The 26,484-nt window shown below is 39.3% G+C and overlaps 1 protein-coding gene across 2 annotated transcripts; it reads right to left on the reverse strand.

Moving 5' to 3' along the window:
- Nucleotides 1–278: 278 nt before the first annotated feature.
- Nucleotides 279–23,072, reverse strand: LOC149818690 (E3 ubiquitin-protein ligase UPL5-like). Of its 2 annotated transcripts, none has more exons than XM_089984987.1 (3): nt 20,379–23,072; nt 17,463–18,052; nt 279–739 (listed from the first exon to the last, which is right to left on the reverse strand). In XM_089984987.1, exons 1-3 carry the CDS (start codon nt 22,573–22,575, stop codon nt 476–478), a joined length of 3,051 nt encoding a protein of 1,016 aa, XP_089841113.1. In that variant the 5' UTR covers nt 22,576–23,072; the 3' UTR covers nt 279–475. The 2 variants fall into 2 exon arrangements, with proteins under 2 accessions (XP_089841113.1, XP_089841114.1); XM_089984988.1 differs by having other exon boundaries at nt 592–735; nt 20,379–23,066.
- Nucleotides 23,073–26,484: the final 3,412 nt, after the last annotated feature.

The following is a 26,484-nucleotide window of genomic DNA, read 5'->3' on the forward strand; positions in this document are numbered from 1 at the left end:
TTTTTTCAAAAAAACAATTAGCGGTGGTTTTGAATAATTCTTAGCAGTGGTCGGACTGCCGCTAATTCTCTGTTTTTTGCACAAAGATTTAGCAGTGGTCAAGACGGCTGCTAAAAATTATGTGCACGCAAAAGAATAAAGGGTTTGATCAAGCGTGATCAACGGCAACGCTTCTTCCAACTTATCATCAAACACTTTACGGATTACTATATTTATATATTTTGTCGTCATACTACAGATGTCAATGCGATCAACATTGTCGAAAAGTAAAAAGAATGTAGCAGCAATCATTTATGATAATATATAGATTTAACCAATGCAAAGTCAGCATAGCGTCCTGCGTTTGTCTCCAACATAAATTACTGCAGAAATATTTACATGAATGACGCCACAGGGTAACAAACAATGGGTGCAAAATATGTACATTGAAATAAGAAGATACACCGCATGCAAACGTCCGTCTTTTCGCTTTCTCCTAGGCCATACCAAAACTGGCAGCAATATGCTTTTGACAGATGAGATGGAGGCGATCGTTCATTATACCAAAGGATGGGTAGGGGGGGAGCATGAGCTGATAGAAGCAGGTATGAGATGAAGGCAGATGATCAGAAGAGCAGTCGTGCTTGTAGATTTGAAGCTTAGTGTCCAGTCCAGCAAATCCTTTAGCCGGTAAATGATGCAAAGAGATCCAAAAGCTTAGAAGCATCTTCTGCTCCTCAATTGTCATGTTCTCAACTATCTGACAGAAACATTTAAGTGTGAGCAGGAAGGCAGGATCTGTCATTAATGTAAGTGCAATTCACAACGCCTGCATATGTGCACGTGCACACATGCACACCAAAACGCATGGGTGTGCACACACACACATATGAATGTTTATACATGTGCTCAGTTGTGTGTGCTATTGTGTGTATGCAGACATGTATAGTGTGTGCCTGTAGTGCACTCATGCTTATGCATTTTGTATTGCTTGTGTATGTGTGAGCATGTGTTTGTGTTATCATCCATTTTTTACTCCACTACATCCCCTTAACTATTTCTAATGAAAACTTCTTCAAAGCGGCTTCATCCTTAATGACTGTTGTATGCAAGTGTTATTGGAGAAATAAAAATCTACAATTCGTAATAATATATACTATCCAGCCAATGTCGGATTCGGCAGGGGTTTTCCGGCGAGACCACAGATCCGGCCTCCCTGTATGGCAGTGGCCCTGCAAAAACAAAACAGAAAAAAATATAGACAGCGTACCTGATGCTGCCATTTACGGAGGTCGGAGGTCGCCGGAATTTCTGCTCAGCCGGACTGCAGCCCTTCACGAGCCCAGACTACCAGATGCAGTCGGTGAGTAGACCTTCGATCTCCTTCTCCACACAGGGTCGCTCATGATACCCTGTACTTATATACATAAGGTGGGAACGGTTACGCACCGTTCCCCTTTATCTCATGCTGATTTATCGGCAGGATCACCCCTCAATGGGGATGTATCCACATTGTGGATAACCACCACGTTAATCGTGGTGGTTAATCCAACATTCTCCCACTTGATCCGGCGATAAATCTTTTTAACCAGAAAACCTTATGGAAATAACTTGATGAATAGAATGGCCTTTATATTCTATTCTAAAGGTCCTTAGTTGAATCTCTAATCCTTATGAGATTAACAACAACCATAATGAGAATCAAATGACTGAAAGTGATCACTTTATTTATATGCATATGTCAAAAAGAGTTTAACAATCCCATCCTCATTACATGTTCGGAATATAATCCCGGTGCTAGCCCTTTAGTAAGAGGATCAGTGATCATCTCTTTGGTACCAATATTGACAATATGCACTAAATGATTCTCTGTCCTTTCTTTAACAACAAAATACTTCAATTCCATATGCTTGCATGACGTAGTACTTTTGTTGTTGTTCGAAAAGGATACTGCAACTTCATTATCACAGTAGACCTTCAGTGGCTTCCCAATGAAATCGACCACATTTAACTGTGATATGAAGTTCTTTAACCATATAGCCTGCGAAGTAGTCTCGTACAATGCAATGAATTCTGCCTCCATGGTGTGGGCAGCAGTGGTCGTCTGCTTTCCACTGCTCCAAGAGATCGCTCCCCAGCAAGTAAGAAGACGTACCCAGTAGTAGACTTTCTACTATCAAGGCATCCTCCTAAATCCGCATCTGAGTAGCCAATGACCTCGAGGTGGTCAACTTTATGATACGTTAACATATAGTCTTTTGTCCCTTGCAAATACCGCAAGACTTTCTTGGCAGCCTTCCAATGGGGTAAACTTGGATTAGACTGAAATCTGCCAAGTACCTCTACTGCAAAAGAAATATCTGGACGAGAACATGTCTGCGCATAATGCAAGCTACCAACAACTGATGCATATGGATAAGCACTCATCTGTGCTTTGTCAATATCGTTCTGTGGACAATCCTTTAGGCTCAGTTTGTCACCTTTTGATATGGGTGTAGAAGTAGGAGAACAATTCTCCATCCCATATCGCTTTAACACCTTTTCTATATAGGATCTTTGGGAGAGGCCTAGAAAACCTTTTGCTCGGTCTCGACGAATCTCAATGCCAAGAACGTAAGCAGTCTCACCCATATCTTTCATATCAAAATGTGATGCAAGAAACTGTTTTGTTTCTGAAAGCAACTTTATATCGTTGGTTGCAAGTAAAATGTCATCCACATACAACATCAATATAATGAACTTACTCCAACTTTCCTTAAGGTATATACATTGATCAATAATGTTTTCTGTAAACCCGAAAGTCACAATGACTTGGGAAAATTTAATATACCACTGTTGAGAGGCCTGTTTAAGTCCATATATTGATTTGTTAAGCTTACAAACCAAACGATCATTTTCAGAGAAACCAAGAGGTTGTTCCATGTATACCTCTTCATTCAAATCCCCGTTGAGGAACGCTGTTTTCACATCCATCTGATGTAGCTCTAAGTCATAATGAGCTACGAGGGCCAGAATAATCCTCATTGACTCCTTAGTTGAGACAGGAGAGAATGTCTCATTATAGTCAATGCCCTCCATCTGGGTGAATCCTTTAGCAACCAATCTTGCTTTATGTCTCTCTATGTTACCTTTGGAGTCCTTCTTGGTCTTAAAGACCCATTTACACCCTACGGGCTTTACTCCTTTAGGTAACGTGACAAGATCCCACACTTGATTTTTAGCCATAGAGTCTAACTCTTCTTTCATGGCTTCAATCCAGTGCGAAGATTGTTTGCTTTCAACAGCTTCCATAAAATTCAACGGGTCATCATCCATATCTATGAAATCACCAGGCTCCTGAAGGTACACCACATAATCAGGATGTATGGCAGATCTCCTAATCCTTGTGGATCTCCAAACAGGTCGTTCCTCAGGCTCAGATGAAACTTGATCATCCTGCTCGTGCTCTTCCGCATTGTCCACAATAGGTTCACTTTGGATTTGTGCATTAACAATCGAATGATCAACCACACCATCATTAGGAATAACAATGTGGTATCTTTCAATGTTTTCCTTAACAGGTGATGAAACTGGATCCTGTATTTTCTCAAAACCAATGCTTTGAAGTGCACTTAATCCTACTGAACCATCTTCTAGGAATTTAGCCTTATCCGTTTCAACAATCTGTGGTGAGTGAGATGGGCAATAAAACCTGTACCCTTTTGATCTTTCTGGATAACTAATGAAATATCCACTGGTTGTTCTTGGATCAAAGGCTTTAATGTGTGGGTTATATAGTTTAGCCTCTGCAGGACATCCCCATATGTGCATATAAGACAGTGATGGTTTCCTACCTGTCCACAACTCGTAAGGAGTTTTAGGCACAGATTTCGTAGGAACCTTATTCAAAATATGCACAACAGTCCTTAAGGCTTCACCCCATAACTTTATGGGAAGTGTTGAATAATTCAACATAGCCCTGACCATTTCTTTAAGCGTACGATTTCTCCTTTCAACTACACCATTCTGATAGGCACTACCAGGCATGGTATATTGAAGCACAATGCCTTCCTCTTTAAGAAATCGCGCTAATGGTCCTTCCCTTTGCCCCATCTCAGTAAATCTACCATAATATTCGCCACCTCTATCAGACCTGACTATTTTAATAATCTTATCGGTTTGTTTCTCTACTTCTTTCTTAAATTCCTTAAACATCTGAAAAACATCAGATTTTTCGAAAATCAAGTAGAGATACATATACCGAGAATAGTCATCAATAAAGGTGACAAAATATTTTTCGCCTGTGTAACAGGGGGAAAATGGTCCACATACATCCGTATGGACTATTTCTAATATCTCACTATTGTGTTTGGCACCCTCTTTATATGTGTTTGTATGCTTAGCATTTATGCAATCAACACATGGGTCATTGTCAGTAAAATCTAGAGATTGCAAGATCCCTTCATTTACCAGTTTCTTTATTCTCTTTTCAGAGATATGACCCAACCTTCGATGCCAAAGCATGTAAGATTTATCATCTGTCATGCTACGTTTATTTCCAACCAATGCGTATTCAGAAGTCAAAGACTCCTGAGTTTGGATCTTCATATTCAATCTATATAAACCATCATAAACAAATGCAGAACCAATTTCAATTGAATTTCTGAATATGAACAATTTGGAATTTTCAAACTTAAAACAATATCCAAATTTATCCAACTTTGAAATTGAAATTAATTTTCTACTATACGATGGAATATAAAAGACATCATGAAGATCTAAAACTACGCTCGTATCCAGAGTAATCCTGCAGGTTCCAACACCCTTCACATGTGAACGCATCTTGTTTCCCGAATAGATGCTTTTCTCATGCATTGTTGGTTCCCTTCTGCTCAGGAACAGCTGTAGACAGTTGGAAATATGAACAGTAGCACCAGAATTAATCCACCAGCTATTTTCAGGAATTTGTAATAAATTACATTCATGAGAAACAAATGATAAATTACCTCTCTTTTCCAACCACTTCTTGTACTTTATGCAATCTGCCTTTATGTGTCCCTTCTTCTTGCAAAAGAAGCAATTTATGGGAGCAGAGTTGGATTGCTTATCTTGGGATGACTTATCCCCAGTTGGCTTCTTCCTAGCATTTCTCTTAAATGCATTCTTCCTTGGTCCTACCTTGGACGTATGAGAAGCCATATGTGCACTTTGCACATTCTCACCTTTCATCCTCTCTTCTTCTTCAACACACTTGGACATGAGTTCATTAAATGTTCATTCATCATTATGTGTGTTGTACGAGATTTTGAAAGGTCTGTATTCCAAGGGTAAGGACGTTAGAACTAAATGCACTAGGAAAGAATCAGAGATGGTGAGCTTCATGTCATTCAGCTGAGACGCTAAGTTTCTCATCTCCAAAATGTGCAAGCGAATGTTTCCCCCTCCAGTATATTTCATAGATATCAGTTTTGACATCAGGGTACTGGCTCTGGCCTTGTTTGAACTCACAAACTGTGCCTCAATGGCATTCATGAATTCCCTCACTGTTCTGCATTGTGGGATAGCACTTCGAATGTTCTTAGCTACTTTAGATTGCAAAAGCAAGAAGCTAAGTCTATTCGAGCGCTCCCACTTCTCAAAAGCAATCTTTTGATCAGCAGTACTCTGATCAGTGAGGGCAGCGGGTTCATCTATCCTTAGGGCCAGATCTAGATCTATATACCCTAATGCAAAAGAAACAGTTTCTTTCCAATCACTAAAATTGGATCCATCTAGAAAAGGTATAGAGCTAGAGCCATCTAAAATAACAGAACTAGAAACTGCATGACAAAAGACACGTATCAGGAAGCATTCATACGAGACTAAAACTTTAGTTGAAAAAGCAAAATAATAAAGACCCTTGATATGCTTCTTTGCAGGCGAGTGAAGGGGGTCATCATAGTCCTACTTTGGTAAGAGCTCTGACACGCGAAACCACTTCGCCTACCGACCATATTTGGTAAAACTAAGGTTCTTGTGAAGTTAGACCATCAACACAAGGTATCTTTGGATACACATGTGTGATGTATCTCGACACATTTACCTTATTCTACCCTACTTAAATTCCAAACACGATAAAACTACCTTTGGGTCGTTTATCGTTTCATGAATATAAGTACAATGTGCATATCGGCTTAGGAACTGTATGATAGTATAAAATTCATTTATGACTCACGTGTATTCAGTCACTTTGGTGACATGAAAACACTGATTCATCTAACTATCCTTAATGCTAATATGCAAAATTATATCTTAAAATGGTCTGTAAACCGAATGGACCAGACATATGACTCTTGAAATGGTTCTAAAACTGAATGAACCTGTCATATGTTCTACGAACCGGTCTTAAAGCACTCTGAACCGGTCTGAAACAGCCCCGAACCGGTCATCCAAGGGTCCGAACCGGTTTTGAACCTTATGAACCGGGTCAAATATGAACAAAAGTTCATTAAAACCCTATAACCGTATGCCAAAACCCCTATATTTTTTTATATTTAAGAAAAACAGGGTCTTAGCATCAACCGGTGAGAAACTGGAAGGAACCGGCCAAAAACGGCTCTGAACCGGTCCCGGAAGGGGACTGAGTCAGTCCCTGATCCGGTTCAGGCCAAATAGTGCCTTGACCCTTCTGGATCCGGGTCAGACCCGACTACTAACTGGATCCGGGTCAGACCCGAGGTTATCCGGATCCGGGTCGGACCCGGTACAGTCCTGATCCGGGTCGGACCCGGTTACAACTGGATCCGGGTCAGACCCGGTACTGACCGGATCCGGGTCAGACCCGGTTGTAACCGAATCAGGGTCGGACCCGGTAAAAACCGGATCCGGGCCGAACTCGGTAATAACCGGATTCGGGTCGGACCCGGTAACCGCTGGATCCGGGTCTGACCCGGGGTTTACCTTATCCGGGTCGGACCCGAGCGGGTCCCCACCCGAATCCCTGATCCGATCCGGGTCACCTTATGGATCGGATTCGGGTGGGCGGGTCCGGTTCAGAAAATGAACCCGACCCGAAAAAACAAAAAGATAAGGGTCGAATTAGGGTTTTCTGAACCCTATTTCGCCCTTTTTCAAAAATTGTAGGGTGTTGCCGCCGCCTGCCGGCAACCAACGTCGGCGCCTGCCGACGACCAACGCCGGCGCCTGCCAGCGACCAACGCCGCCATCAGATGGTGCCCCAACTCCGGCGAAAGCTTCCATTCGCCGGCCAAAACCGTTGCCGCAGAAAATTTCTGAAATCCGGCGACTCAATAGTCGCCGGCAACGGTCCCAGCCGAGCTTTAACTGGCGGATGTGGAGTGAAGCGTCGGCGGGGTCCTCGCCGACAGGAAACCCCCATGAACAGAGGTAAGTATTTTTTTTTATCAATCTGTCGCCCAACGGCGACAATCGCCGGTGCCGGATAGGCGTCGGTGACCAGCAGCAGGGTCACCCCACGGTGACCTGCATTGCTGGTCAAACCGGAGCACACCCCGCACGGAAGCGAGGTGTGGGCCCATAACCCAATGTCGGATTCGGCAGGGGTTTTCCGGCGAGACCACAGATCCGGCCTCCCTGTATGGCAGTGGCCCTGAAAAACAAAACAGAAAAAAATATAGACAGCATACCTGATGCTGCCATTTACGGAGGTCGGAGGTCGCCGGAGTTGGTCGCCGAAATTTCTGCTCAGCCGGACTGCAGCCCTTCACGAGCCCAGGCTACCAGATGCAGTCGGTGAGTAGACCTTCGATCTCCTTCTCCACACAGGGTCGCTCATGATACCCTGTACTTATATGCATAAGGTGGGAACGGTTACGCACCGTTCCCCTTTATCTCATGCTGATTTATCGGCAGGATCACCCCTCAATGGGGATGTATCCACATTGTGGATAACCACCACGTTAATTGTGGTGGTTAATCCAACAGCCAACCCACCTCTCTCTCTCTCTCTCTCTCTCTCTCTCTCTCTCTCTCTCTCTCTCTCTCTCTCTCTCGTGTTCCACGTGGCAAAAGGTTCTTTAACCAGACCACTAATTAGCATGAGTTTTTCCCATGAAGCCACAAGAATAATTAGTACGAACTATCCGAATAACGAGAGAATTATATGGTTTGGATTTTTTTGGCGGGGTTCGAAACCTTCTCCTTTTTCCAAAAAAATTGTAAAAACACAAATTTGATGAAAGTCAAGATTGAATAAGAGAATACACGGAGAGATCAGAACCAAGGAAGAGTATAGGGAGTATAAAGATTGAGGAGAAGAAAATTGTAGAGAGAAGGGACACAAGATTTACATGTTTCTAGGTAGGTTGGAAAGGACATGTGATTGCTCGCTCTGGTACCGTGACAAAAGAAGAGAAGAAGAATCCTAGGTGGTGACAGCTGTCAAAGAGCACGTGCAGTTTCTACATGATTTTTTCGCATGGAACAGCCTTCTAATATTGTCACAGTCATTATTTACCGCATTCATATCACTTGATAAAACCGACAGAAAAGAAAGTAAATAACAAAACTATCCTTAAGAATATTTCCTAATAAGTACATCACTTTATAAAACTGACAAAAAAAAGTAAATAACAAAACTATCCTTAACAATATTTCTTAATAAGCGCTATCCTATGTGCCATCCTTGGATGTTCCGCAAACCAAGAAGGGTACAAGTACTACGGTCATCTGAATCATCATTTCTAGCTATCTAGACATATCGGTGACCAAAAGTGTGTTGCCTCTTGGTTAAGCTGGCACCCTATCCTTTCCTATTGAACTTCATACCTGACACCATTGGCATCTCATTTTTCCCATTGGATTTTCATGAGAGCCTGTCCTCAACTTCTGTTATTAGTCCTATCACTTAGTACAACTAATGCAGTGAAATCTGCAACATAGCCAGTTTAGAGTAGGCGTTCTCAGGCTCATGAAGACTAGTACATTTCGTCATGTTCTTGAAACGGTAGAAGATACTAGCACAACTATACTCTTCAACTATGTATCTTTAATTCTACCATCTTCGGTTCATAGATTGCTCAAGGTGTCCACTAGATTTGCATGTTCAGTGTATTCTTTCCTCAACATCCAGCAATTACATAAGCATTATGGCTTATTTTAATGTTTATAGGCACACAGCAATAAAAATGAAACAGGAAAAGCCCATACACACTTCATGGCAAGGTTCAACATACGAGGTTGCTCCTTGTGCTGATGAGAATAGATCCAAATGGATTTTAAAAGGTAAAAGCACACTCTCAATCCATTCTAAGATGCTGCAATAGACAAACATATATGATATTTTGCAATTATCGCATTTTTACTGGAGAGTTCTCAAAATCTAATAAAATAATTTTAAAATATATTTTCAAATAACACCTATATCCAAATGTTGGGCTGTCAGATGGATACTTCATTTAGCATGTGTATCCCGTGTCGACACGATACGACACTTGGACACACCAAGACACTTCATGGACATAATCAAACTGGTATTGGACATAGTCAACACTGGGTCATTAACTTTATATATTTTCTTTTATGATCTTAATTACTTATTTCATATTCACTTGCGTTCTTTTTTCTTTAAAATTGGTCATCAATTACATTATATTTCAATTTGAACTTAGTTTGATTATTTGATGTAGTTAAAGTGATTTAGCATTACTATTCAAGAGCTTGCACTTGAGATGAATATTCATGTTTTATTGCTTTAAATTAAGAATTATATATATATATCATAGTCAGTGATCTCGATGATATTTTGAACATACGACGTATTTATCATATTTCATGGTCAGCTGATATTTTGTTGATATTATTGATATTTTCATAATATTTCCAGAACATAAATGATCACAATATTATCATGATATTTTTTCGAGATTTTCAAAGGAATCATTTTTTATGAGATTTTCAGGTATATGTTTTCTTTTGCATTTTAAAAACTTTTCCAATTGTTTATTTATAGTGGAAAAGACTATAAAAACATTATTTCTTATCATTTTTATATTTTCAACCTTTAAAACTTTTGATATTTTCTCCAGAAATGACTTTTTGAAAAAAAATTCTGACAAAAACCTTGGCGGGAACAATATTGGTGACCATATATATATGCACCTACTCCCTAATACAGCTATTGGATCTATTAAGATCAGATCGCTATGATAATTCATTTAATATGGATAATAAAACAAGCAAACCAAAAGAGGGATCACTAATTACATTTAATATGAGTTTTCAAACTTACACAGAAAATAAATACTTCTAGCAAAATAAAATAGAAAGTACTAATTGCATTTAACAAGGGTTTCAAATCTCTATAAAGCTCCTCCTTTTTCAAACTTCCACAGAAAATAAATAAGCAAAATCAAATAGGAAGCACTAACCGCGTTTAACAAGGGTTTCAAATCTCTCTCTCTCTCTCTCTCTCTCTCTCTCTCTCTCTCTCTCTCTCTCTCTCTCTCTCTCTCTCTCTCTCTCAAGACTAACTATATTGTTGGATCCAACAGTATGTAAACAAGTTTTGGGCCCATATTTGAAATTCAGAATAAGAGGGGTAGAACTTAATCTGGAGTCCGGACTGATTGGTTCCAAATTAGATTCATATATCAGTTGGATCTGAAAAAAAATGATCACTATATAGAAAGTATCCATAGAATCCTGCATTTCTGGGTTTATTAAATCATTACGAGTTCAATATCTCCATAGTTGTCATGCACTCTATAGTATTGTACATGCAAGTGTTTGTGAACTATATATGCTATAAGAACATTTATCCATTTCTAAATAAAACCTATTGATAAAACGGAGATACATCCTATAGCAACCTATCTGCTGTCTCATGTTGAGAGAGAGCATGGCTATGTGGAGATATGAAATGCTACATTGAGGTATTAATGCTCCAACTGGTGCTCTTTATATATATATATATATATATATATATATATATATATATATATATATAAAGTCACCAGTATCGTTAAAGGTTATTCCTCGGAAAGATTTTCAAAAGTTGATAAATCTTGGGAATATCTCAGCAATATATAAAAAATTAAATAAAAAATCTAAAAAATAAGTAAAAATACAGAAAATAGAAAAATAAAAGAAACAGTCCCTTCTTCCCTTTCTTCTTCTCCTTTCCTTCCTTTTTTCCTTTCCTTTCCTTCTTCCCCTCCCTTCCTTTCTTCTTTTCCTTTCCTTTCCTTCTTCTCTTCCTTCTTTTCCTTTACTTCCTTCCTTCCTTTCTTCCTTTCTTCCTTTCCTTTCTTTTCCTTCTTTCCCTTCTTTCCCTCCCTTCCTTTCTTCTCTTCCTTCTTTTCTTTTCTTTCCTTCCTTCCCTTTCTTTTCCTTTCCTTCTTTCCTTCCCTCCTTCCCTTTTTGTAGTGATATTTATCATGATAATATGTGATATTATTGCGAGAAATATAATTTGCCGATATATTGAAAACATCGCAATATATTTCCAATATTATCGGCTACCTTGAAATAGCCGATAATATCAAGATATTTTCAATATATCGGTGACACTGATATATATATATATATATATAGAGAGAGAGAGAGTATATGGTGGTTTTGTACCATGGTACCATATGATGGTCCATACTCTTGTTTAGATGGATCTAACCACCAAATGGTCGATCTGCCATACAGATGTATTTAACATGGTCTATTTACTATATTGGAAGGTTGTATCATGTCTAATACACCACAAGATTTTATTTTTCAAACATTAAAGAATCAACAACTCACAATTCACGACAAGGGTAGTTTAAAAATGATACTTTAAACATCATCTTTGAGTTAACTTTAACAAAGAAATAGTAAATACAACATGCTAAACATGTTCCAAAGGTTAGGTTTTGCTTTTGGAGCTTAAATCTATGTAAATCAAGGGTGTACCACAATAGAAGCACCCATATATATAGATATATATAGAGAGAGAGAGAGAGAACAGCTACGTAGAGATTTTTTAAGCTAGATAGCAATTTTAATTGCACAATGCATTTAATGTTCTTTTATTAATTAGTTTGCAAAAATTTTTACTAACCATAGCAAATGACTTATCACAGCCAATGGATTGTAAAAGATTCAATGACTATTATTAGGGAGTAGGAGCACAGGGTGCACCCTATCATTACTCTCTCTCTCTCTCTCTACATATAATATATATAGACACTGACATCTATGCATACAATTGTGTCTCCATGCCCTAATTTTTGAGAACTACTGGACACACAAAGTATATCCACATTGTGCCTCATTTCTACATTCATATCCATGCACCAAGTCTAACAGAATTGTGCCTCATTTCTACATTTGTATCCATGTGACATGGATATTAACATGATATGAACACTTTTTAATTCTATGTTTTCCTATATTTAATATAGTTCCATATTTTAAAATTGTATATATGCCAATATTTTCCCAAAGTTTTTTTAAGGAAAATATTTCTTAATTTATCATGGGATATTCACGTCAAGAAAATCCCATAACAAGAATTGTGACTCTCAATGCTGCTATAAGGCCAGATATCAAGAATTAGCGTCAGGATTATGTAACTACAAAAAAGACTTTTGGCCTAGTTGCGAGCATGAATATCTCAAGGGCTTTCATTAGAAGAAACTGCATTTATTTCAGATGAACATAACTGATGATTTTCCCTACTGGAGATATACATAAGTGGTCGATAATCTACATCGGAACTCCATTTGATATGAGAATTCCCTAGTGCCTATGTTACATTGACTATCCATTAGGTCCATGTTTGCCTTTCTGTTACAAACTATCTTCATCAAAGCTTCCATGAAAATGGCCTTATCCCTGATATCTGATGCGGACCCAATTGTGGACGACCCCAATCTGCATCCATTGTCCCAAGATATTGAAATGGATCCAAGAATGGCAAACTCAGATCCAAGTTCATTGCATCAAATGGTTAAGGCAGATCCAGATCTGAGCTCCAACAAGTCATGGGACCCACCCATGGGATGCCACCTCATCGGATCAGCCAAGTAGGACAAGTGGGGCCCACCTCCTTGGCGCCCCCACCAGCCCTCTTAAAGGCTTCCCCATGGAACTCGTGCAGCCCTATTAAGTCTTCCCCTAATTTTGAAGTGTTAAAAGGATGTGCAGGAGAGTTTATGAGGTGGTTAAGAATGGAAGAAAGTAGCTTGGCTAATTCTAGACAAGTCAAAAGGTCTAACTAAGAATAGAGTGGAGTCAAACCCGTTTTGACCATTGACTTAGACCTAGACCTAACCGAGCCTACCGCAGCCCTACATTCCTAACCCAGTCCCAGGAATGCATCACTATCCTACAGCCAAAACCTTGGGACATAGTGTTCCAACGATAGATTTACCTCTTGCCAACGCACACTGCTATGAGAGATCTTCTAAGTTATGTACATTGCTAAAGTAGATGACATGATTGTTGTCACAACTGATGAAGACAATATCTGTCAAATAAAACAGTTGCATTTTTATCTTACAGGTGAGTGACATGAGATTTATACTACATTTTCTGGGAATTAAGGTAGAATATGAAAATCTGTAATACCAGCTTAGAAGGAGAAGAGATGCAGCAACTGACCTTGTTCTATTGCAGGTTAGATGCAAATTTTGTGTTATTTTATTTATATATGAAACCCTGAAAGGGTGAAATTTAACGATATAAAATATAAGAAGAATACCACATAAAACATGGACAATAAAGTACAAACAAACACAAAAATAAAAATTATACGCCAGTTCATGATGGGCAACAGCCAGCATAATGACCAAAATGCCTTGAAGAACTTGCTTCAAGGATCTTTCTCTTATTGATGAAGTCTTAGGAAACCTAATTTCACGATTTATCTAATCGATGAGCAAAGTGGTTCACTGATGCGAAGTTAAATTCTAAGATGCATTGGGTAACCAACTCCCCTGTCAACTTTGCCTTAGGATGCATGCCATAACTAACTATGCTTCAAGAAAACAATGCCAATTAATGGATGAAAGCATTGTCAACAAGTCAGTTATTTGATTTTCTCCAAAGATGAACAAACACTGCAGTTCTTTGTCCCCAACTTTTTTCTAAGGGCATCAAGATCTTGAATACCAATTGAAGATGCAGCATAAGAGTGATTAGATGACCATGCAGGAATAGACAAATGAGAACCCCTATGAAAGAAGAAGTGCCCTCAGACATGCTGGAATATGAATAATCGACAACCTATAAGGGGACATTTTCTCTAGTAGCAACCCAAGTTAGTGTCTCCATGCTTATTACACATTTAGCATTTCAGATCATCAGGTCTAAAGAGAGTAGAAGGTGCAAGGTTGGGAAGCAATCCTATTCCATGTCCACCATGATTAATACCTTTAAACCCACCACCTCTACATGAGAGCAAAATTAGAGGCAGTATTTGCAAACATGACATGATGGCAAGTAGTTCCATCCTCTTTTTATGAACTACTAGACGTTGTTTCATGTTTAACAGGGTTTGTGACTCATCAAAGAAGGGTCACGATACTCTACTAGAATACATGGTTGCAAACATGTTGTAATATGGACCTAAACCATGTATTATCTACATACAAAAATCATCACTGGAATTAAGAGATCCAATGGCAACCAGCTGATCAATAATGGAATTTCACGCAATTTAAAAAGTCTAGAACATCGGAATTCCTGATGTTTTAACTTGTTGAATTCATTTTTACGTGATAGACCTTGGAAAATTTTGTGCAAACCCGCTTATGGAAGATCCCCAAAGTTTAAAGGCAGTAACCCCAGTAGGAACCTGGAGAAATACTTCATGAGTTAGGGGGCAGTGATATAGGCCACTATATCTTGATCATGCTTATGCCAACTTACACATTTTGGGTTCCGAGTAAGTTGTGCTTGGCCATATTCTTCCTTTTAGGACTTCTCTTAGGACACACTCTCCCAGGCACAAGCTCAAATCCATTGAAGTGCCTCATCAAGTCATGGCTACTGGAAAGGGGAAGGTTTTGTTTTTTTCATGTAACAGAGGTGGTAAAATCAAATATATAGACCTTCAGTGTGATATTCCAGATCCAAGAGATCCAAATGGTTGCAAACAAATTAGATTGGACCAAATACCTTTCAACCTATGATCCAAATCTAAATAAAGCGAATGACTAAAGAAGGCAAATGGTCCAAGATAGGAAACACAAAACAAATAAGCATATGCTAAAAAATATCCTGAATTGAAGAGGATTTTCTGACATCACCAGATGCCAATGAGGAAGAAAGGCCTAATCAGTTGATCCGAATACGTAAAAGAAAGCACTGGAAAGGATGATAGGTTTTTTTATTTTCATATCTGATTTGGAGGAATTAATGAAGAGAAGAAAATATTTCTTTAGTTTTCTTTTAGGGAGCGCTTTGCATAATGGGGGCAACACTCTCCATGCAAAATAGACCGCAGAGTGTTAGCACAGAAGCAAAGCACGACCACCTTCAGTCAGACTTTGTTTCCACAGTAAAGGAGGGCGGAGCACAAAAGCCTTCCCAAAATCTCTTCCTAAGTTTGCATGTGATACACCTTGTGTTGTGGGCCCCATAGAAAGCAGCCTCTTTCCACCCTTTCCAGCGGAAAAGGGCTATTTTCTGTGACACTCAAACTGACTCTTAAGAAGAAATGAAAGAGATGGCTGCAGATCCAAAAGGAGTTGCAGATAAGACTGATCAAATGTAATTATGATATGATCAGATCTGAGGAAGGATATCATCTTAAACTAGAATAAAAGTAAAAAGGAGAATATGAGAAAATAAAAAAGACAAGATAATGGAGCAAGAAAAAGTTTAAATGAAAGGAGAAATATAAAGACTACATGAGAAGAAAGGAGAAAAGAATAAGAAGGAAACCAACAGCCAAACTTGACCAAGGTCTTACCTCTTGCCCTAGCTCTGATACCATGTTAACTTTGCCTTGAGATGTGTACCATGAACTAAGATCTGAAAGAAAAGATAGAAGGAAGTTGGAAGAAAGAAGAGAGAGAAGTTGCCGCAGCCAATATAGCTTCTGATGAGAGGGGCTTATTTGTATTTATAATAGGTTTTCAGTGAAAAATTACAAAGGTACCCTTGTTTATATAATATAATTTACAAAGAAGCTACTTCTATCATGAAATACTAAAATGGCCCCATAAGGGACGTGTGCCATCTTAACACTCCACATAAGTGACTTGTGGACTTTTTTGCATACATGGCTGCTACTAAACCTGACATACTGCATTCTATTAATCAGTTTCAGCATGTGTTTGACATGGCCATGAAGACATATTTTTATATTACTCAGTAAAGATAGCTTGAGATTTCTCTTATCCTCCATTCCTTCAGTTGAGTTGTCAGCCTACACCAATGCATGAGATCTAACAATGCATGAGATCTAACAGATCAACACTACACTACTAGTTTCCGTGTACATTTAAGTGAGTTTCTTGAGGTACAAGCAGCAATAATAAATATTTGTATCAACAACATAAACTAAATATGGATCAATATTCTCAACTACTTTTCAGATTTTTTACTTAACCTCTAGCTTTCTATTTTTGGCAATAGAAACAGGGATCAGGGATGCTACAATAACTCCAACACCCCTATCTTGTGACAAGAAGCTGCATTTATATATAGATACAACTTCTCTTAATCATTGGCCAACCCCTGGTATCATCTATGCCAGTTTAAGGAAGAGTCTTCTCTCGAAGTTATGTTACTGTTTAACCTCTTCACCAGGTTGTCAACTATGTATATATGCATACAGAGTTTAAAATTTGTGTTATTGTTTAACCTGTTCACCAAAAATCAAGTTTTGCATTTGTTGTTAACAAACAGCGCAAAAATGAGCACGCGCGCTAGGAGATTTAGCCACTGCTAAAACTAACTAGGTCAACTGGATATAAAGAGATGGATCTGTGTATTAATGTTTTCTTACTATCATAAAATCGACATTAAATATTTAGCCTTTGGTTTGTAATATACAGCATTCTTCAAATTCATATACTGATGTACTAAACATACATCTGGAATGAAAAATACATCCAATAGTTGCATATCGGTGAAAGAAAGAAACAATAATAACAAGAACCATAACTAACACTACAGTTATAGATATGATATTCTTACCACAACCACAATAATAATGACATAGAAGAAGAGGAAACATATACAAGGAGTCCTTATAAGGAGCACAATCACTTCATCTTTGACATTCTCTGCTCAAGGGTGAGTCTACCACAGGATAACACTCATGAAACCCAAGATAAATTCTACGCTTGCATTTCAATATCCGCAATAACATTCAATGAATAGATAAAGCTCACATCAGATGCTTTTAAGCCCAATATACTACAAATGGATGCTTTATGGAAAATTATATAGATGGAACCTTTGTATCTAAAGAACTCAATGAAAAGAAAATGTCTAAAGTTTAAGCAGAAACATATGTTAAGAGAGATAACAGAACTATGTTAGTTTAATAATTGTACCTGCCAAAACCAGATTATTTGACAGTCTGACTCCAAGTACCCATTGTAGTCAGTATGTGTTTTCCACTCATCCACTGATATATCTATATCACCACCATGCAGCATTAGGTCAAGAAGTCCCTGCTCAGAAATTTGGAAGAAAAAGCTGCTGAGCTTTGGAGTATTAAGAATATCACTAAAACCCTGTGAGAAATGCATAACTTGTTTAGATAAGTGTTTTGAGAAGCGATGCTCAATAAGCAGGTCCACAAACTGTTGTCTGTTGCTGCTATTCACACTAATGTTCTTGCCACCAGGGCAGAGTTCCACGGATTTCCAAGAACCCATATCTTCATATTCAACAAAAAATGAAAGTGCCAAGTCGCCTGAATCAAGAAATTCAGTATCCATCTCCAAGAGCTGTTTGCAGCTCTTATAAACTTCTGGTTCTTCATCTTTAATGTCTTCCAATGAAACACGTTTCCTAGCTAGGTTCAGGACAAATGACCGTGCAAGGACAACATTCACTTTTATTCTATGCATCAGTGCCATCGCGATCATTCGGCCACAAAATATGAAGTACTGAAGGTGCATAGGATCAACATTAGAAGCTGTCATTAAAAGCTGTCATGTTAGAAGAATAAGTTGATTTTGCATGAGGAACAATGATATTGCTATTTATTCACTGAAGAGGACAGAGAATCAAATATAAAATATCTCAGAATCAGCATCATAGAATGATTACAACTACTATTCACAAAGTATTCAAGAAAAGATACACACACAGGTCTGTAACAAATAAACTATGTCGAACATATCTAAATTGTCAGATTGAGTCATCACAATTTGCACTTATGGTTTCTAGTTCAATAGTTCTGTACCTTCATTAGTACCAAATATTTTCCATATATATATATATATATATATATATATAGAGAGAGAGAGAGAGAGAGAAAAATGGTCAAAGACGAATATCGGTCTCAGCAATATCTCGACAAGCAAAATCTCCTGATAGTATATGTTTTGATAAATCTCGAAAAAAGCTCGGCACTTAAAAATTTTAAAATATATGTATATAATATAGCAGAAATAAGCACGAAAAGAATATGATTAGATAAAGTTTTTGTCAAAATATCAATAGAAGTTACAAAAATTTTGAAGTACAAAAAATATAAAAGATTAAAGAGAAAACCATATTTAAAATGTAGAAAAAATAAGACTACTCATCGTGCCCAACTCCAATAAGAGGAAGCGGTGAATAGGATGAACGAGCTAGAGTTCTGGTCTGGAGAGACCCAGAGAGATAGAGATGGATGAAGGAGGAGGAACAGGCGTTGTGGGTTTCGGGTTCGTGCGGGGTTCCGTTTTCTCTCTTTTTTTCTTTTTCTTTTTTTCTTTCCTCTCTTTATATAATCGTTGGGGTTTTCTGTTCGGTTCAGGTCGGTTTGGAGAACCGGCTCTGACGATAGGAACAACTAAAGGTGAAATTGGATCGCGTGTACCAGAACTGATCCGATTAGACCCGACCCAAACAACGTCCAACATTTTGAATTGTGGCAATTTTTTTTTTGGATAATCTTGAATTGTTGCAATTTGTCTCAATGTTACGGGTGTTAACAGGTCGGGCCTCCGCCAGAATTGTGTTGGTCGGGACCCAAATCCGATTGAGAAGTGTCAATTGGATGGGATGTATCATAGAGAAAACTATCACAAGGTTTGATACAGTTTTTTTGGTTTACCTGAACAACTGCAGTAGATGCCTGTCATTCTTGGGTCAGACCCAGACTTGTGTCTGATCCATATCTGAATCAGACCTGAGTCTGACCCAGGTCTCAATCAGGCTGGTGTCTGAACTCTGGTCTAGGTTCGAGTCAAACTTGGGTAAAAAAAATTATTTTACCCCTTATAAAAAAGAAAAGACCGCACCCGCACCTATGTGACATAGGTCCAAGTCAAACTTGGGTAAAAAGATTTTATATATATACCCTCCCGCACCCCCCACCCAAGTTTTTTTAAGGTACCGTATAGCCGCACCTGTACCCGCACCCGCACCTATGTGACATAACTATAAAGTAACTGCTATTGAGTCCCAGGTCAAAGGGTAATCTTTTACAAGTCCAATTACACAAAGACCAATTATATGACTTGCACTCAGCAGTTCTCCATGAAAAGTGACAGATCGACAACAAGTCTGCTATTCCAATGAAGTAACTGCAATACATAATGATTGGCAAACAAGCATCTCCACAAAGTTTAACAAAGAAGCAAATGAAGTCCAAACTACAGATTCCAACCAAGTATTGACCGAAATAAAATGAAAACAACTCAAGTAAAGATCTACACTAATTTCAAGAACTCAAATTTTTTCTATAGCATCATGCAGCCTATCGACCACACTCATAAGGCCTGATGATACTTTTCCTGGAATTCCTCTCAAAGTGTTGATTGAATTCTCAACTTTCTTGTCAAAGTGGATATGCAAATGCAACTTCATTATAACCCTCATGGTGGCAAGAATGTCTACAACAGAAGTAACTGTCTGCTAGACTTTTTTGCTGAAAAGTGAGCTTTTAAACGTTAATGTCCCCATGAAGTCTGTTGTTTTGGACATGATATCTAATTTTGCTTATACATGACATAAATTTTAGCTGTCAACACATGAAAAATAATTTTCAAAGTTCATGTCTGTGATGATTGATCAATGCAGGTGACATTGAATTAAAATAGCAGCGAAAGTAACAATGGTAAGGGCAAAGAACTAGCATCATACAGATGTTATTTATAATACAAACTAGTTAAAAGCATTAAATTTAACTCCTCAACACTGTTGTGCAGTCTGAAAATTCAGAAATGAAATTCAATAAGTAATCCTGACTAGGTAAAATCTCTAAAAAAAGATTAATTCACTAGAATTGTGTAAAAATTGTCCATGCATACCAGGATTAGGGAAGAACCTTCGATTGTCATTTGGACATGCCACAAAGAGTGGCCTTTGTGGATCAAAAAGTTCACTGCATACTAAATGAAACCATTCACGAATGACACCAGGACCAGTTGCTTCCTCGTCTTTGAATCCTATCAGAAGGTCACGTTTCAACTGGCTTGGACTAGACCTGCCCACATATTCATATGAAACTTCCAATAGCTTTGATCTTTCTATAAGCATCTCATAAGGGTCTCCTAGTTGTTCATCATCCACATCAGGAAACATTGCAAAGAGCAATTGTTCAATTGAATCGACATCAAGAACATCCTTGTAATCAAGAATCCATAAGTGATCATCACCCCGCTTCACGCACCGAACTAGAGAGTTAATTATCAACCTCCGTGATTTTAGAATCAAATAAAACTTTTCCGCCTCACCTTCAAAGAGCTTAGACAGGTGACCAAATTCTCCCAGGAGAAGCAGAATCTTTTGAGCACATTCATTGCCAATTTTTCTGATACCCGTCGATGGATGTCTAGTCAAAAGACCTTCCATGTCATTGAGTAATTGAGAAAATCCAGACAGTACCTTCATCAAAGTAGAATACGACCCCTCGATCACGCTTGCGCTGTACAGTTGTTGAATAGGGATCGGAGTTCTGCCAGAAAACCCCACACATTCCTCCATCGCTTGACGCAATGGGCGCATAAAAGCAGTCAACTCACCCAGATCGTTAGCTAACACTGAAGATGATAGTGTTTCCAATATAGAAGTTGATTCCAGCTTAAAGCCCAGCTCAGTGACATAGGTAATGAGGTTGTGAGTCATGGTATATGGATCAGCATTATCGAAATGTTCACTCCCATGCGCAACACCGATAGTTTCAAGCGACAATGCAAGAGAATGCCGGCACGATGCATACAGGCAGGAATCGTGTGCGATACAAGCAAGTCGCTTACAGATATCTAAAAGGACTGAAGCATAGCATGCAAGGACATCTTTCCGGTCATCGCACTCTAGCGAGGAAAATAGGTGAATGCATTCTTCAGCACACTCCCTATTACCATCTATGGGTGACATATATAGCATGCATAAAGCTAATGGAGCACCCGAATACTGGAATACCCGTCGGTGTTCGACACTGTTCAAGTCCCCCGAAGGATGCGTCCTGAGGAACAGAGTCACCAAGTGGGGGACTAGATTTTGCAGATATGCAAGCCCGAGGTTCCCTGAAATCATCCGACATATAGACGATACGATCTCATCCGCCAGCTGCCATGACTTGTAATTGCTCGTGCTCCTTATCCGGCCGACCAAGTGAAGCTCCGAATCCTTCTCGATACCACAATCTGCAAGGCTGTGCTCAAAGGATAGCTGTTTCCCGGAGTAGATGAGGCGCTGCTCGCAGAGCGGTATCCCCATCCTACGCTCGATCTCTTCATGGAGTGATCCAACAGTATCGCTGGAATTTGCGTGAAGGACGAGAGTCCGGCTATCCGGAAACGTTCTCACGAAGAAGTGCAACTCTTTGGAAACGATCACCTTGGAAATATCACCATCCACCGAGTTGTTATTATTGAGCAGCACCAAGCCGGAATCGGCATCGGCTGCACTTGGGATCGCGAAATCAACCGAACAACAACGAGCATCGTCGATCTCGTGGTGAACTGCTCTACTCTCGGCGTCAGCAGGGGAATTTAGAGCTTCCACGGCTTCAGAATTGGGACAACCCTGCGCACAAGGGCCGGTAGTAGCATGCGCCTTGTCGGTCTCCCACGAATCAGAATGAACCATCGCCGAGAACGCCTTGAGAACGCTATAATCCATTGAATTCTCGCTGTCCTGGGCACCTGCTATCGCAATTCCGGCCGGAACAAACCCAATCTCGGACCACCCAACCAAGAGTCTCTCATCATCCATCATCCCCTCACAATCACCGCAGGTTCCCAACAGCGGGTTATCATCTTCTGGAGGAGGAGGAGGATCGATGCATGGGATGAACTCATCGGGGTCGTCCCTCCTGGCCTTGATCAACGGATGGCACGCAGCACAATCCCCTTCGTCCGTCATGAACTCGTCTTCCTCGAATTTCCTCTTCAGGAAGGGCTTTTGCTCCGCACACTCGGTGCCTGTGCTGTCATCGACCCTACTACTACTTCGCAGCAGAGCCTCTAAAGAAACCGTATCACCAAACGACCTCTTCGCCATAGGCTTCGTCTGAACCTCTGCATACCAAAAGGAGGCGGCGCTGCTGATGATGATGATGAGGACGACACCATGCAATCAAGGACATAACAGAGCTCATGTAGGATGGAAGGATCGAGGGAATACCCAAAATCATAAAAAGAAAAAACGAAAGAAAATGAAAAAGAAGACCAAGAACGGGAAAATTCCCAGAAACCCAAATCAGAATTTCACAAACCCCAACGAGAACCCACGAAGCCGAAAGCAAGAGGTATCAGAAAGCAAAAGCCCCAAACACCCAGTTGAATGCACCATCTTCCGAGTTCAAGAAAAAGGAACAATTTGAAGAAATAGAAATGCCAATAACAGAAACTACATAAAGAGTAATAATAGCCCCGCAGAAAAGAAGCAGGCAGGCAAAGACCGAACCCCGAAAACCAACAACACAAAAAGTAAGACACAAGAAGAAGAGACGAGGCGAGGGAGAATCAAAACCATCTGTAATTGTACACGCTTCGGGTTGGTCTGAATTATGTAACCTTGCTAGTTCAACCTTAGCAAACGGGTCGGCGTCAGTGGGACTCTGCGGATCGGGTTTATCCGGACCCGACCCTAACTAAACCCTATAGGATCCAGGTATGGTGATAAATAAGAAAACCCTATTAAGACTCGGCTTAAGACCCGAAGGTCCCATTAATACATGGACCTGGGTATAGTTTGTGAGATTTTATACCAGACTCGGACCCGACCCGAGTTTTGATTAATACCAGTAATTTTTCAATGTTAAAATGATAAAAAATATTACTTTACTGGGTATGGTCCTGATCTAGTTCACGTAGTTCTTATCGGGTCTGGGTATGTTTTTTCTTATAATAGAATCGATTAAACTCGAGTCTGGACCTGATACCATACCCAAAATTCTGGTCCAAGTCTGGTTTTACCTGGGTCCAAACCAAGTCCGACCCGTTGACACCGGATTCTGACTTGGATGAAGATGGGGTACACTTTCACGACCTAAACGGGTCAGGTTTTGTCGGGCTTTTAGATCAAACTTGGATTTGGAGTTGGGTTCTAACGCAAAATTGTTTAAGCCAATGTCGAGTCTGATTAGTAATCGGTTATGCCTTTCTCTATCAGATCTAATTGAAGATACTAGAATTCAGTCAAATGTCCAAACAAAACTCTGACCCATTTCCAACTCCAGTTTAGGCCTTATGGGGGTCCAGTCCCGCCCTGACCTCGAGAACCCAAAAATGATTGCTGCTCTCTGACTGACCGTGGCCAGAGAAATATCCATTTGATCATAGGTTTAGATCATCCTACAGAACGTGATTCTACTTTTTTTTATAGAATCACATCTACTTGAATTGCAAACATTAATCAAATTGTCAATAGGTAGGATTTTGTTCAGACACAGGTAAATCCAGACCTGGATCTGTCTTTCAGGTGCCACACCCAGTAAAATAATCTTTTTTATATCAAAAATCACATGTCTAAACCAGAACTAGGGCAAGACCTCGATCTGGTATGAAATTCACAAACCATACCCGGCTTCATATAGTAATCGGGTCCTTTTGGATTGACACAACCTCTAATCCGACTTCTTTTTTTATCACCAAACCCTAACCTTATAGGATTTGGTATGGATTGCTCCGGGTCAAACCCAACCCCTTTGACACCCCTATCCTAAGGATCAAGGTGCAATTGGATTGAATTTGATAATACCTTAACTCAATCCTATTATGACCAATGTTGTGAGAGGCGTACGCCTTAGTACCTGAAGCTTACGCCTCAGAGGCGGGGCGCACGCTCAAGGTACTGAGGCGTTGCTGTGATGCGCCCCTCATCAACCTCCGACCAGTTGTGACCACCGACCACCAGAGTTGCTGTGTTGCAGCTGCTGCTCAGTCTTCTCTGACCACCGGACGATCGGCATATCCCTCGCTTCCGTACCAGCTGGGCGGGTGGTCCTTCTCTTACTGCCTCCCCTCCCACCGCTTCACTTCCATTCCAGTTGTGAGAGGCGTACTCCTCAGAGGCGAAGCGCAGGCTCAACGCCTCGCTTCGCCTCATCGCATTCAACAACCTTGATTATGACCCTCAAGGAAGGTCTAGACACCGGGGTAGCACAGGAGAGATGACAAAGAAGGGGTTGGCTACCTCAGCAAAAGCTAAGGAAAGAGATAGAGAAAGTATGGAGTGTCCTTTGGTGAGAGAATTCAAAGTGGTTAGGGGGGTGGAGCGGTTAGGGAGAAGCTGAAAGGGTTATTCTCTAAAGCCCAATTCTCTAGCCAATGTCTCTTAGATATCACTAGGGTTACGTGTGACGCTAATGACTTTGACGTTTATTAATTGATCTTTTAACGGTTGTTGGTAGAATTCAAAAGCCAAAAGAGGCGTACATCACCATATTATATACAATTATCATCCTCATCAATACATCTCTTCATTGCTCATTCATTCCATTCTTCCACCATCTGTGTATACATTAGCACATAAAACACATCCAAAACATAGTGTGTATCCTTCTCATGCCTAACAGCTGGCATTGTAAAAGCATATTATGACCCATCTACAAAAAAGAAAAAAAAGAAAAAAAAAAGACATGTATACCTTCAAATATACGACGAGAAATAAAAGAAAAAGATATCGCTAGATGCCAAAAAAACTTCATGAAAACAACTGAAAGTTGGCAAAAAATAAATAATAATAACAGGTGTCCTTCAAAAACCCACAATTCATGTGTGGCGCAATAAGAAAATAGCATGTAGTGATGGAACCCACAAGAAGGGGTACTGGCACAAGGCAATGACCACATGTATCATCTAAACATTAAAAAATATAAAGTTGTTTAATTGAAACCAAACCATCCAAAACAATGTTAAAATTTTAATAAAAGCATGACATGTTTTTTAGCGCTTTTAAGGTCAATTTTTTAATTAAATGTTTTTTAACACTTTTAAGGTTGTGTGAAAGCATGACATGTTTGGTTTCAATTAGTTGTAGGTACAATATTATCATCAAATCCAATCTGGTAATGCACATAAATCTTTTTTTTTATTATGGTGTCAATAAGTCACCCAAGTAGAACGCCCATGATTAAGATCAAGCCACTGTTATAATCCTATTTTAGGCTATCACGGATATTGTAATCTAAAAACTTTTATTTCTCTTGAAAATGAGGTTGAATGTAGCCAATATCATATCTTTTTTTTTTTTAAGGCAAGCTTGAGTTAGGCAAACCCCCGACAATTATTATTCAATGTATCACTGGGGTATGAACCCGCAACATCCCACCACAAGAAGACATGCACTGACAGCTCCTACCAACCACACATATACTCCATTGGTAGCCAAGATCATATATGATTAGCTGGATCTTGGTCAATGGATTCAGATTTGGATTCAAGTTCAGATGATGAAAAGCTAATATCATATGCGATATATATCCATGAAATCCACATCATTTCATATCCATCAAATTTGGTAATAAAACATCAAAACCATATCTGTATCTGATTACAATTCAATATGGTTTTGCTTACCAATCCTCTTAAAATAAGTCACTTTTGATTAGATATCAGACAAATTTTGATGTGTTGCCATTCTTACCTATAACTATGGATCCTCCTTGTTGTTATATATAAATTTCTTCTTATTAGTCTCTTGTTTTTCATTAAATAAAGGTTGCATATGGATAAGCATACACACATTCATAAACACCATAGCCTCTTGCGAGATTCGAGCTTAAGACACTTATATTAAGGTACTGAAATTTTGTCCATGCATCTTGGGAGTGAAACAAAAGTTGTTAGCACAACCACATGCAATTACTTTTTTTTATAGGTATGTGTGAGTATTCTATACGGTAAAGGAATCCATTTTTTAGCATGGTGGGATAATAACAACTTAACTAATGGTTATAAACAACTC

This window comes from Nuphar pumila, chromosome 13, assembly GCF_984573655.1.
Source record: "Nuphar pumila chromosome 13, dmNupPumi1.hap1.1, whole genome shotgun sequence".
Classification (NCBI taxonomy): domain Eukaryota; kingdom Viridiplantae; phylum Streptophyta; class Magnoliopsida; order Nymphaeales; family Nymphaeaceae; genus Nuphar; species Nuphar pumila.